The sequence below is a fragment of the Medicago truncatula genome, chromosome 2 (assembly GCF_003473485.1).
Source record: "Medicago truncatula cultivar Jemalong A17 chromosome 2, MtrunA17r5.0-ANR, whole genome shotgun sequence".
NCBI classification, from domain to species: Eukaryota; Viridiplantae; Streptophyta; class Magnoliopsida; order Fabales; family Fabaceae; genus Medicago; species Medicago truncatula.
Window position 1 is genome coordinate 2,272,330 of NC_053043.1, and position 15,040 is coordinate 2,287,369.

The window sequence follows — 15,040 nt, forward strand, 5'->3', positions numbered from 1 at the left end:
GTGCCACGAAATTAGAACAAACCTATTTTCTGCATTTCGCAATGGAGAATACTGAAAATAACCAAGGCAAATATCATTTAGTGTCCGTGTAATGAAACTCAAATCGGCTTCGAGTCCATACTAGACAAGTGTGTTGACTGAAAACAGTTCAATTTTGATAAGGTGAATGGTTTTTCAACAATGCAGTGGAAACAAATTCGGACACGCTCCTATAAACCTAGTAAACATTCATCCAGTAAAAGAACAAAAATAAAAAGGATTACAGCATCAGAGTTCTAGTGTGTGTCCAAACCAAAGCAACAAATAACTAGTGAAAGCAAAGCGGGAACAAGAGTGTTAGTATTACGATTAGATTGTTCCAGTTTTAAGCTAAACTGAATAACTTCAATTATTCTAAAAGATTGCTTTGAATTTGAGTTAAATTTCAATAGTCCTCTTACATCAGTTACATGTAATTCTAATGTTACTATTTTTCAATTTTTTTTCCACAAGAGGTTACTATTTTACGGCAAAAGTTATGGTGCATAAGCCATTTCTTTATGCACCGTGCATAAACACTTCACAACCATCGCATTTATTTCATTTTGTGTTTGTCATTTCTCTCTCTACTCTTTTGAAAAACAGATTTTCTCTCACTCTCTCTCTAAGAAACCGATCTGGGATGAAGCTTCATCTTCTACACACCTCCGGTGCGGTGGCCGGCCGCCCTAGGGCAGCGGCGCCGCCGCCGGAGTAGTAGGAAATGGCTCCGATTTCAAAAAAAAATTCACTTTTAAAAATCCTTTTCCTTCTATAATCCAAATCTAGACTCGGTTTTCAAAGATAAACAACCAAACAGTGTAGATCTATGTTTTAACTTTGTTCCCATTCCTTTCGTTTCCGTTCGGTTTCCTTCTTCTTCTGCTCCTTCGCCGCCGCTTTCTTCTTTGCTTTCTTTGCTTCCCATCTTTGTTGTCTCGCTAGCTTCTTCTTCGTGTTCTTGGGGAGTTCTGAAGTGGGTTGTGATGATTCTGGGTTTGGAGGTGGAACTGTGGATTCGGGTTCGTGATTTTCACCATAACTGCACGAATTTCTGCACCCATGGGCTGGGATTTATGACTGGGAAACTGCTGGAAACCATTAAGTACATCTAATGGTTTTCCACAGCAAAATGGTTTTGGCATTCCGGTACGGTGATGATGATGAATGACTATGTTGATGATGAGATTGAAGATTCTAGAAACCATTTCCACAACAAAATTGGTTTGGAGTACAACTCACAGAAACCATTTCTACAGCAAAATGGTTTTGGCATTCTGGTACGGTGATGATGATGAACGACAGTGTTGATGATGAGATTGAAGATTATGGAAACCATTTCCACAGCAAAATGAGTTTGGAGTACAACTCACAAAAATCATTTCCACAACAAAATGGTTTTGGCATTCCGGTACGGTGATGATGATGAACGACGGTGTTGATGATGAGATTGAAGATTCCAGTGGTGATGATGATGAACAACGATGATGATTCAGTTTGTTTCCGCGTTTGGTTCGTTTTGTTTTGTTTTGTTTGGTTTCCTTTGGGGGTGTAGGAAGCAATTATGTTGGAATTTATGTACTGTGCATAGTTTTATAAGTACTACAACTACATCATCCCCCCATAGTATCTGTCACACTTCGTAATTTTATTAAATTGTCATTTTTTAGGGAATTAAATTGTCATTGTTAAACATTAGTACATTTACTGTTATAATAAACAGCGTAGGTAGTAAGGAAAATGCATAATATATGTAAGGTTTGGGGTTCGAACCCTGGACACCACCACTAAAAAAAAATTCTAATAACATGTCTGATATGCAAACTTCACACTAAACGCACCGCTACATTCACTCCAACCTGAAAACAAACACTCGTTAAAGAGAAATACTAGGGAGTGAAACACATAATATTAATTAGATAGTACAATTGAATAAAGAAAACTTAATATTACATTGAAAACTAAAAGTAAAATTCATTATAAGACAATTTTGTGTGCAAATGTGATGATTATTATGGGATTGAAGAGTATACAACACCATCAAGAAATACTAAGGTATATCATATTTTCATGTTTATGAAGATTTTGTTTGAAAAAAAATAGGGATAGCCGATAAACTAACTTATAGCTAATGATTTATAAATTAGATTATAGCTAATAATGGGATAAGCTAGCGGATTGAATTTACATGTTTAATAGAATTAAATTATTTTCATAAATAAAAAATTTTGCAAGGATCAAAAACAATTTTTTTTTTACAGGGACTAAAACCAAAACGAGACATATTTGCAAGGACTAAAATCATATTTTAGCCTTAATTTTTTAACTGCTCTTTAGGCCTTCACAGCTCAAAAGCTTCTCGAATTTATCAAAACTTACCATCCGATCACACAAAATCCATTAGGCTCTGTTTGGTAAAAATAGCGGATAGCTGATAGCTTATAGCTGATAAGCTAGCTGATAGCTTTTAGCTGATAAGCTAATTGAAGTGTTTGGTAAAAATAGCGGTTCAACTAGCTGATAAATGTAAAATGACATAAAGGATATTCTTAATTCATAATAAAAATTATATCATTAATTTAAGTATTTGTAATTTTGTAAACTAATTTTTCTTTCAAAAAATACTTTAAATTTATTAATTTAATATATCCTATGTATTATAAATTAAATTAAATTTTATTCACTAAAATTTTATCTTATATTTATTATCATTTAAGTGTTTCCACTTTATAAAGAAAATAACATTTACCTCAAAAACAAAAAAAAAAAGGTGGCACTAATAGAATAATACTAATAACAGAGAATAAAGAAAATAACACTTACCTCAAAAAAAAAAAAAGTAACACCTAATAGAATAATAGTATTTTGTTTCGTAAAAAAAAAAAACGAAGGTATATACTTTAAAAAAAAAAAGAAAGAAAAAGGCCCGCTGCTATATATACAAAAATTGGAATAAAGGGATAGTAGTCTTTTATTACGTAGCTTATTATAAAAATTATAATGGATAAAAATACAATTTAAATGAAATAATAAGGGTAAAATTGGAAGAAAAAGTGAGAAGCTATAAGCTATAAGCTCAAACGCTACTTGGAATAGCTTCTGAAAAATAGCTTATAAGCTCGTGAAATAAGCTATAAGCTCATGGTGAAAAAGTGTTACCAAACAGAGTTTTTTTTGTCAAACGAGCTTATAAACTATAAGCTAAAAGCTAAAAGTTTTTTTTTGGGTTTCCCAAACAGACCCTCTAGAGTTAGACTCAATGGCTTTTGGATGAACTTATTTTCAAACGTTGAACAATAGGAGTACTCAAAAACAATCGCCCTATAAATACCACATGAATGGTATCCATCTCCAACCATTTTCACAGTAATCACCCCCACCTCTTTTTTCTTTCAAGCAATTTCAAAACTCACTTCAATGGCTCTTCGAATTCAACACGTTCCAATTTTCTTCACAATCTCACCCATCACACTCTCCACCAACCCAAAAGCCAAACCCCCAAGAATCTCATGCACCAATAACAACAACGATGTATCACTTGCATCAGAGTTTGCAGAGAAAGCATCCATAATCAACGCACGTGCAAAGCAAGCAGAAGAAGCAATGAGAAAGAGCAGAAACATTGTTTTCAAAGAACTCTGCGAGTATTTAGAACTCAATGAAGAAGATGCTAAACTCAAATGGAAAAAAATGGGTGAAGATGAGAAATGGGTTTTGGTGAATGGGTTTGTTACAGAATTGGGTCAATTTTTTCATCCTTTGTCTGAAAAAGCTACCAAAGAATTGTTGGAAGAATATTTGCTACAAGAGAATCAGCCTCCAAAAGCTTCTCAAATTTCTTATCCATTGTTTCCTTTTGATAGTATAATTGGTTTTCCATAGAAACAAACTTCAATGTTCTGTTCTTGTTTTGTAAAATTGCCAGAAAAAGAAATTAAAGTCTGTTTTTTTAGGGGCATGTTTTGAATTATTGATTCTTTTCCTTTTTTTCCTTAGCATATTTATTTAATCTCAGTTTAATGTATGAAGGATTTGTTGTATTAGTTCAAGGAAAGAAGTAACATGTGAATACAATCTGGAGTACCAAAACACTTGTAATTATATGTGGTTTAGGCTCTGTTTGGATAAATAACTTATTTTACAACTTATAACCTACTAAGCACTTATAACATACTTAATATTGGTGAGATATGCGCAAACATTGTCAGAAATTTGGATTAAACAACAAACTCTTAGGCTTTAAGAAAGAAAAAAAAAACAAGTAATGGACTAATAGAAGAAACTATGAATCCCAACAATTATGCATGTAGCACTAATCAGATTGTTAATTATTCAGTATTTATATTAACCGATAAAATGGTAAGGACATGGTTGATCAGGATTCGATTTTGAGCAGATATGTTTTTGATGAGCTGCAATTGATCCAACTCAAAAAACCACTCTACTCAAGCTCAAATCAGGAGATAAAGAGATATTTTAATGAAAAGGAGGGAAAGAGAAGATAGGGGAACATAAAGAGTGAATCTAATCAAACGAAAGAAAACAATTTACGTTACCAAACACCATTGGTGATTGCCCAATGCTGCGCTAAAAACATATCCATCAAACAAATTGAACTAAACTACTACTACTACTACATAATTAGTGCAACCATAATTGTTTGTACTTAACCACGCGCGAGCGAATAAAAAATTTAGGCAGTGAGATCAATCATGGAAGCACATTAGAAGCGTTTCGGCTTGGTAAAGCAAGAATTGCAAGTAAAACTGGAGAATCCACTTTAGTGGGGAGAAGACAAACAAAGGAGATGGAGATGAAATCAGAGCTCCAAGTTATCAATTCTTTCAATTTTTATTCACTCATTGGTCTTGTCAAATGCAAAAGATAATTTAGAATATCTATATACAACCAGAAAGCTATAAATGTTATACTTCATCAATGAAATATTGGTGAGATATGTGCAAACATTGTCAGAAAAACACTTGTCTGCAGTGTGCAACTGTAGCTTCCGCTGGACAATAAGGACATTTGAATGTTCGCGTGCTATTTTTTGATAACTTCATAATTGATTGCTTGCAAAGGACATGTAAACATGGCAGCAGCATTGGAGGATTCTCTTCACTACCTTGATCCCTACTCACCGGGCAAACAAAAATTGAATGGAACTGAAATTCCTTTCCCAATTCTACAGGCACTGGCAACTGTTTCATTTCCTGCCACTCCTGCTTCTTTGCTGCCATTACATTTACCAACTTTAACAGTGTGGGCAACCCTTCAATTCCAGCTGCAAATACCACATTCAGTGGGTTCTCGTAGGATTGTCCCATAAGATAGCAGAATTGGCGCGCTAGCTCTTCAGTTGTCATCTCCCAATGAACTGGGGACAGCAACTCAGCATAAGGGGAGTTCTGAAGCCTTCCTACATACATGAGGCAACCCATAAGCTTGTGGAACTCATCCTTGTAAAGCTTAGCAAAAGGAGCAAGACAAGTTCTTGAATATTTTAGGGCATCAGCTTGGGTTCCATTTTGCACCACCTCTACATACTGCAGTGTGTGAATCTTAAGTTCAAGATTAGAACCAATCTGGACAAGTTTTTCACGATTGGCAGAGACCCATGTGAGAGCGGGTTGAAGATTTCTAACCCTCATGGCTTCAATAACATGGTGCATTTCCAAAAAATTAGATCTAATTGCAGTTGCATTAGACTCCTCAGCCTCATTTATGATGCTATCTCCAAGATCAAATAAACCTTGACGGTAAAAGTGGCTTGCAATGATCTGATTGATAATATGAGAATCAAACTCCACATTTCTGTATGCCTTTGAGATGTCAGGGTTTAACAATTTTTCAGTAAGTTTTTGATACTTGGCAATACTTGAGTTCAATTCTTTAGTCGGTCCTTCTAAATGTTGAAGTGACCCAATAGCATTGAGCTTTGACTTAAGTTCTGTAAGAATGGATTTCTGGTCAGCTAGAGTTAAGGGGTCCTGAGGTGACTGAAGTGTTGCCAATGCCTGCTCAATTTCACGCCCTACCTGGTCAACAGTTTCTTGAGACTTTGAAGAACATGTCTTTTGCTTCTTAGCCACACGGTCAAATGCATCCTTGATACTACTAAGATGAAACTCCATCTTTATGTTCAGATCACAAGCTCCTAAGGAAACAGAAAGGTTAGAAAGAACAGCCACTTACTCCTGTTCAGAAAGATGCAAGAAACTGTTGTAAAAAAAAAATAAAAAAAAAAACTAGGCATGTGGATAGCACAAAAGGCAGCAAACCAGTAAAAGCTATAACAACTGCTTCTGTCATTACCAACAATAGTTAATAGTTACAAGACTTTATTAAGAACTATAGTCACACACAGTAAAAAATGATGAAACCATTTCCTTATCATTTGGTTTCTCCACCTTTCGGAGAGCTTAAAATACATTTCTATTACCAAATAGTGAAATAGTGCTTTATATATAATTTTAGAGCTACATAAGCTATGTATGGCAAAAATGCGGCTAACTTGAACCAGCTAGTTTATATATTTCCTTACTGAGGATAGTTTCAATTCCCTATTTTGCAAACTAGTGAGTGGTTGATTTTTTATGCTAATAGGAATTATCGACTATACAACAATTACCCAGAAACCCAAACTATACTCTAAGGTGTATTCGTAGCTGATAATTCATCTATACAAAGACAACAAATCCTTTTCACACTAGATGGGATCGGCTACATGTATGAATCAATTCCATAATATCATGGCCCACAATAAGTTCAGAAATAGACCTTTTCACACTAGGTGGGAGATTTACTCTTTCTACATAGATTAACCAACACCATAATATGGTGTCATGTAAACAAATGGATTATTAACCACTTAATCTCCCTTAATGGTTTGGCCTATAGTTTTTCTTTGATCCCTCGCCCTCTATCTAAATATATAACTATCATCCATCAAATCAATTCTCGCTGTACGTAATTCTTCTATGAATCTTCTCCCCACATGCCCAAATTAACTAAGATGAGACTTTACCATCTTTTCCTCAATGAGGGCCACTCTAAATTTATCTCTAATGATTGTATTCATAATCTTGTCTAGCTTTATATAACCACTCATCTAGGGTAGCATTCACATCTCTAAATTACTTGCAACATAATAATTCATATATCTATAATACAAGTAAGTATATAAACGTAATTTATTGTTAAACATCTAATGAAAACGAAACGATGTCAATGTAGTCCTTGAATGTATGGAAATTGTAACCACAACATATTGCGGACCAAAATTTGTTAATAGAATGGTTGTTTACCTGAATTCAATAGAATGGAATGAAGAGGAGTAAGAAGAGTTCATAGGGGGATAATTGAGTTTATTTAATTCCGATCACAATCCCTAATTACCAATAAATATGTTCTAAATAATAATAATAATAATTAGAGTATAGGAAGTGTGAATTGAAAGCGAAAATAAAATAGGATGAATCGTATATCAGAGTTATATGTGATCGATTAAAAAATAGAATGGTTTAAAAGAAGAAAAAAAAATTGAGAAAATGGCGAAGGGGTTTGAGTTACCTGAAAAAGAAAAGAGTGCGGTGGAAGGGAGACGAGACAGGGAGGAGAGGAGAGGGTTCGCAGGCAGGCAGCCGTGTGTGTGTGCGTGCGAGTCAGACTAAATCTGCGAGTGAGCCTACCTCTTACACGTGCCAAAACACATATATACATATTCTTGCTTTTTTTTATGAGAATTGTTGTTGACACATATGCATTGGTTGTGTCACACTAGTAATTTACCGAAATACTCCTCGGCAGTTAACTGCCGAATTATGGAACTGGCTGCAGTTAATTACCGATGAAAACTTCGTTACCGAGGAAAACCTCAAACTTTTTTTTTTTTTACCAAAATCATAAATTGTTATTAATAATATTTATTGATTTTGAATGTTTCAATCATTATTTTGTACGTTTCAAACAATTGCAGTATTCGATCACGTTTTTTACTAGTAATAGAAAAGAGGTTTTATTTCTATAAAAAAAAAAAAAAAAGAGGTTTTCTTAATAGAATAATTACAAATATAATTATTTGAAAGAGAGATGAATAATATCTAAAATATTATAAAGTAATAATAGGTTAGTCAAACTTATTAATAATGACAGACATCAATGAAATTAATTACAAATATAATTATTCTATCATTTATAATGTTTTTTGTTGTTGCATTTTTTTTTATTGAATCATCATTTTAGGTCCATTAATTACCGATGGCAAACATTTTTATTTTTTGTTGTTGCGTTTTTCATGTTAATTAAAGTAATAATATTGAAATATTAGTATAAAGTAATAATAGGTCAGTCAAACCTATGAATAATGACAGACTTCAATGAAATTAATTAATAATAATTACAAATATAATTATTCTATCATTTGTAACGTTTTTGTTGTTGCATTTTTTTATTGAATCATCATTTTAGGTCCATTAACTACCGATTGCAGATATTATTCATCTCTCATATTTCTTCATTTATGGCAACAAAATCATATGAAAGAAATCATAAAAATAATTATGTTTAATTCCTTAAAATGATTAAGAATTAAATTTAATTAAGGAAAATTTATGTGCATTTCCTTATTTAATTTCATGTTTGAAATTTCTCGGCAGTTAACTGCCGAAGTTTTCCTCGACAGTTAACTGCAGCTGATTCTTTAAAATTTCGGCAGTTAACGGCCGAGGGGTATTTGAGTAATTTACTCGTGTTCCTCAGCCAAACTCAAATGTGTGAACATCAATTCTCCTTTTTTATACCTATCTCTATTTGTTTTTATTTCTATTATATTAATTTTTATAATGCTCGTTTGTAATTAGCTCTCTAAATAAATTGTAGTTAGTTTTTTAGTTTCTTAAAATAAGGGTACAAATGCATATTTATAGTAGTACAGTAGAAACTCTATAAATTAATAATGTTGGGACCGGAGAAATTATTAATTTAAAGAGTTTTTAAGTAATTATACTGTACATATCAAACAAAAAGGCAAATTAGTCTATGTCTCTTAGAATTACGTTGCACCAAATCTTGGGACTCAATGTAAATTAATAAATATTCATATCCATTGGAAATATGACTTTTGCCTTTTAAAGTGTATAGTAAATGTAAACAAGTGGAATGTTCAATGTATTCTTAAGCAAGTTTGGCATATATAAATTACATGAATGTGTTAAAAGTATTCAAACCATATCTCACTCACGAGATGGCTTCTCATCTAAAAGGTGTTGCAAAATCAACTATGTCAAATCAAATACGTAAGGAGTTGTGCGAGTACAAGAGAGATAATCCTGCAAGCACACAAAAAGACTTGTAGAGATGGCTTGAGGAAAAATTTCAGTTGAAAGTTAATCAAGGAACAATATCAAACACACTTAAGCGGTCAAATGACTATCTCTCTGCTGAAATAGAAAAGGGAAGAGCGGAGATCAAAAGACACAAACCAGCAAAATATCCTGACATGGAGAAGGTTGTTTATGAGTGGTTTCTACAGCATCAAGAACGTGTGAATATCACAGGAGAATTAATTTTGCAGAAGGCAAGAGATACAATGAAACTCTTGTACCCTCATGATGATTCAGATTTTAACTTCTCTACAGGATGGCTTGGGAAATTCAAGCACCGACATGGCATAAAGTCATTTCGTCGTTTTGGCGAGAGTGGGTATGTTGATGTACAAGACATGGAGCAGAAATTGGTATCGATTCGAGAGAAAATTGATCAGTTCCCTATGAAAGATGTTTTCAATATGGATGAAACTGGGTTGTTTTATAGGCTACAAGCTGATCATTCACTGGCAACAAAACAACTTGAAGGAAGAAAACAAGATAAAGAAAGGCTGACGGTAGTTATTTGTTGCAATGAAGATGGCTCTAAAAAAATCCCTCTATGGATTATTGGGAAATATGCAAAGCCTCATTGCTTCAAGAATGTCAACGTGAATAGCTTGGATTGTCAGTATCGAGCTAACAAAAAAGCATGGATGACTAGTGTGCTTTTTGATGAATATGTTCGTTCATTTGACCAAATGATGCATGGTAGAAGAGTTCTACTTATGGTAGATAATTGTCCAGCACATCCAAGAAATATTAAAGGGCTAAGAAACGTTGAGTTGTTCTTCTTGCCACCCAACATGACATCAAAGATTCAACCTTGCGATGCTGGGATAATAAGAGCTTTCAAGATGCATTACCGTAGAAGGTTTTACCGCAAAATATTGGAAGGTTATGAGGTGGGCCAATCTGATCCAGGGAAGATAAATGTCCTTGATGCTATCAATTTGGCAATCCCAGCTTGGACGATAGATGTTCGAAAAGAAACAATAGCGAATTGCTTCCGACACTGTAAAATTCGTTCAGCTAGTGACGTTGTAGGAAATTTGGATGAATCCACTTTTGATGAAGAAACTCAAGACCTCCAGACTATGATCAATCAATGTGGCTATCGTAATAAGATGGATATCGACAATCTAATGAACTACCCAGGTGAAAATGAAGCATGTTCGGAGGTTCAGAGTTTATAAGATATTGTGCGTACTATTATTGAGAACAATGCAGAGGATGGCGACGAAGATGATACGGTGTCTTTGGAGCCTGTTACGCGAAAGGAAGCACTTATGGCGTCGAACACTCTTCACAACTTTATGATACAATACAAAAATACAACACCTCAGCTATTGGATGCAATAAGAAAAGTTAGAGATGAGCTCCAAACTGACTTGAACTTTAAAGGAAAACAAACAACTATTGAATCATATTTCAACAAAGTGTAATATATTTTTTTTCAGTTTCTATGAATTATTAATTTATGATTTTCTTGGGACCGAAAATTATAAAGGGATCTCCTAAAAAATTATTATCTTATTATTTTATCGAATTACTCAATTTTTTACACTGACTCAAGTCGGAACCGGACAAATTTATTATTTTAAAGAGTTTATTAATTTACCGAGTATTAATTTAAAGAATTTCTACTGTATATTGAAAATAAGCTACACCATTCAAAAAAAAGGCTATACCAAGGTTTTTGTTTATTAGTAATAGTATAAACTTAATTGCCATTTGTATTCACTATTAATCCATGTTTTTTTTATGCAACTTTTTGTTTCCTGACATAACTATTAATTTAAAGATCAATTTATTTAATAAAGAAATGAAATGAAAAAGAAAACAAAAGAATAATTTTATAGTGTATTTGGACTAGGTAATTGGAAATTTTAAATAATTTATAATTTTAGACAATTTAAATGATTCAATTAAATTGACTTCATTTCTCAAAATTCTTGTTTGGATGGACTAAAAAAAATTCATTGTCATCATTTTATGACAACTTTTATAATTTTTTTTGGGGTCAAATTTGAAAATTAAAATTTGGGGTCAATATGGGAATTTCATAAAATTGTAGGGGTCAATTTATAATTTTGAAAAAATTGTTGGGTAATTTTGTAATTTCCAAAAAATAGGGGTCAATTTGCAATTTTTTGGAAATTTATTGGGGTTAATTAGAGGACCAAAATGCAAAATTTTAAAAATTATACGAATCGTAAAATTCGAAATTCTTAGCTTTTATGTGTCATTTGAAATTCTCTAAATTTAACTTGAACAAAATTCTTCATAAATCTCCATCATTTTGAAAAATCTCCAATTCTTATCCAAACAATGGAATTGATCTAAAAATATTTGAATTCCCTTAAAATATTGTATTACCTCGAAACATTCCTTCATCCAAACACACTATTAGAAAAAATTATCGCTCTACAATCATCTAACACTAGTTTTAAGGAATGACAAGGTTGGGACAACATAATCAATTGAAACTCTATGTTGTGGTCTAGATTTGCCAATTTATCAACGCAATAATTTGGCTCAAGATAAATGATGGTGATCGATGGAAAAAAGTGAGATGCTTTTGGATGGAGTTCATGAATTACGCAGGACCGTAGGAAGTTCCTGAGAAAACTAATGTGTTTCAATCAAACAAACAATAACATGTTAGTCATGGTGCCGAATAAAAGAGACCACTGAATAGAACCAGTGTTAAAGTTGATCCATATTGAATCATATGTTCAATTAGTATGACCGTACTAATTAAATTCCCATACAGCTCTTAATAGCATCACAATCTCACATGAAGTGTGATTTGGAGTTATTAGAAAGATTGAAATTTGTTGAGTAACAAACTTTCGAGATGCGAAGTTGAGGGAGTACCTACAAGCACTTCGACGCTTAAGCCCGTATGAAAGAAAATAATGACAGATAAAGAAATGATTGCATTTATACACCTTATTTTGATGGTGAAAGATGCCTTTTATAGGTATTAGCAAAGTGTCATTGTGGAGTTGATGGAATATCGTTACGAATCATAATCGACACTCTATAAATGCAAGATTTGACGTTTGTTAGGAATTATTGGAACGTTACTGTATGGAAGAATTCAATTATTAGCCATTTAAGCTTAATTAGACGAAGATGGTCTGAGATTGCTAGGTCAGATAACATAGTGATTGGGCCTTTCTTGCGATCTAGGCATCTGCTCGACCCATCGTGTTTGGGCCATAATGCTATGGGATGTATATGCATGGAATTCGAGGCCGTGAGCCAATCAAGAATAACTGCTCTCAAGTCGGCATTCTAAAGTTTAGAGTGATGCCTTTATATGACATAAATATGAAAAGAGTGTGTCGAACTAGACGACGATTTGTATTTGTTGAAGCATTTCATGAGGAAGATTTAGAGAACTAGGTTATTTGTTGAACATGTATTCCCTTTATACGTAGCAATAGAAGATTTTTATTGTGATAACGCATATAAATTATAAATAATAGTTTTTTTTTTATTTATAAATTTCTTTATTTTGATTAATTTTTTTATTTTATTTTGATTTTTACTTTTATATTGTAACAAACTATATTTATCTTTGTCTCTGTGAGCATAACTCAGTTGGTAGATACAATGTTTTGAAATATGCAGGGATTGTGGTTCCAACATAGAATTCTCCACTTATTCATATGAAGGGTGGAATTCTAACCACTAAATTACTTAACCAAAAACCATATATACATTTTCAATGATACCAACAATATATCAAATATCATATAAATTTTCTTTTGAAATAACACGAATAAAATATAGCATTCTTTATAAGATTTTTTTTAGGCTTAATAGGTCATTTGGTCCCTCAAATAATTTTCAGTTTTCATTTTAGTCCTATAAGTAATAAAACTCATGTTTTGGTCCCTCAAGTTCACCTCCGTAGGTCAAATAAATCCTTTCCGTCAACACATGAAACTTCCGTTAGTTTTTGCCACGTGGCCAAATCCTACGTGACTGATGCCTTTCATCCTCCTCCACTGTTATGGTCACCATGGATGCACCTAACACTTCCCTCAATCATAACCCAGAACAACAACAAATCCAGAATAGCAACATCATGGAACACCATTAACAAATTCAATTCATAGAACAACAACAACCGTAAAGCAACATCAATTCATATAGAACAACAACATCAATTCACCAACCGTAAAGCTAAAAAAATCAATTCATAGAACAACAACATCAAAAAATTCATGGATTGAATTGAAACAACAACAACATCAACACCGGATTGAATCGAAACATGGCTATGGCAGAAAAAAAATTCGAATTACAACAACAACATCTCTGGATCTCTTTCACCTTCTTCCAGAAACATGGCTATGGCAGAAAAAAAACGTGACTGATTTCTTTAAGCTCACATCTAGAACCCAGAAAAGGGTTTCAAGAGAGGAAGCGTAGGCACATAACCAACTCAGATATGAAGGTTTCTTTCTCTGTCTTCATTCTTCTTCTTTTTTTTGCTTTGATTGCTGAAGAGGAAAGATGAAAGAATTGAATGATTCGAATCTAGAATTCGAATTTTTTTTGCTTTGTTGTTTGGATTCGAATATAAAGTTGAGAAAAGATGTGACTATGGTGGAATGAATGTTTTTAGGTGGGATTCTCTGAAGAAGAAATAGGAAAGAATTGAGATGAGGAATATGATTATGGTTGAATGAATGACTTTAGGTTTGAGTTGATAATGATGGAGGTGAGGTTTAATTTATGTTGTTTATTTTTCTGGATTTTTTTCCTGGATTTTTTTATGAATGTTGTTGAATAAATTGAGGGAAGAAGATGAAGAAATTGGAAAAATAAATAAATAAGGTGTTGATGGTTAACCGGAAGATACAATAGACTTGCATGATCCTACGATCATTTTTCTTAAAAAAAAGATCAAAGGGTTAAAATTGAAAAAATTAATAAGGTCTATGGTGGACTATCTACCATGTTGGTCCACCATAGACATTTGGGGTTAAAGTTAACTCCCATGGATTTATTTGACCGACTGAGGTGAACTTGAGGGACCAAAACATAAGTTTTATTACTTATGGGACCAAAATGAAAACTGGAAATTATTTGAGGGACCAAATAACGCCTTTTTTTTAAATGGTATACTAGAAGTGGAAAAGTCACTCCAAAACTATTAATTGTGTGTGTAAGCATCACTATTCCTTAAAAAAAAAATGTAAGCATCACTATCAACAGTGTTAGTCATGAAGAGATGTATTGGAGAGGAAACCCCTAACTCATGTATATATTAAAGATAATACTTTAAATTAATTTATATAGAATGACATATCACTTATCGTATAAATATCTTGATTTTAAAGTAGTATAAAATATTTAAGACCATAAAGTTTAAGATTACTTACAAAAGTATTTAGATGATATGATAGACATATTAAACATGATATTTTATTTCTCAAAAAAAGATATTTTTTAGAATTTGTCAAAAAAAAGAAGATATCATTTAGAAGATTCTGTTAAAAAAAAAAAAAGGACATCTCTAGATGATGTTGCAATAAAATTGATATTATTTTTCCCTTATAAAAAAGATTTGATATTATTTGTAAATAAAATATATCTTCTAGACGATGTTGCAATAAGATTTGATTATTATTTTA

The 15,040-nt window shown here is 32.7% G+C and overlaps 3 protein-coding genes across 5 annotated transcripts; 2 read left to right on the plus strand and 1 right to left on the minus strand.

Annotated features, from left to right (window-relative positions):
• The first annotated feature begins 3,295 nt into the window (after positions 1-3,295).
• On the plus strand, positions 3,296-4,092 carry LOC11430358 (uncharacterized). Its single transcript, XM_003593274.4, has one exon. It carries the CDS (start codon positions 3,436-3,438, stop codon positions 3,898-3,900), a length of 465 nt encoding a protein of 154 aa, XP_003593322.1. The 5' UTR covers positions 3,296-3,435; the 3' UTR covers positions 3,901-4,092.
• Positions 4,093-4,779: 687 nt separating this feature from the next.
• Positions 4,780-7,716, minus strand: LOC11434344 (protein RMD5 homolog). Of its 3 annotated transcripts, none has more exons than XM_024777577.2 (2): positions 7,591-7,716; positions 4,780-6,215 (listed from the first exon to the last, which is right to left on the minus strand). In XM_024777577.2, the coding sequence occupies exon 2, from the start codon at positions 6,150-6,152 to the stop codon at positions 4,989-4,991; it is 1,164 nt and encodes a 387-aa protein (XP_024633345.1). In that variant the 5' UTR covers positions 6,153-6,215; positions 7,591-7,716; the 3' UTR covers positions 4,780-4,988. The 3 variants fall into 3 exon arrangements, with proteins under 3 accessions (XP_024633345.1, XP_003593323.1, XP_024633346.1); XM_003593275.4 differs by having other exon boundaries at positions 4,780-6,175; positions 7,591-7,710; XM_024777578.2 differs by lacking the exon at positions 7,591-7,716 and adding an exon at positions 7,326-7,547 and having other exon boundaries at positions 4,780-6,175.
• Positions 7,717-9,415: 1,699 nt separating this feature from the next.
• LOC112419239 (CENP-B homolog protein 2-like) lies at positions 9,416-10,579 on the plus strand. The gene has a single exon (XM_024776417.2). The coding sequence runs from the start codon at positions 9,518-9,520 to the stop codon at positions 10,577-10,579; it is 1,062 nt and encodes a 353-aa protein (XP_024632185.1). The 5' UTR covers positions 9,416-9,517.
• Positions 10,580-15,040: the final 4,461 nt, after the last annotated feature.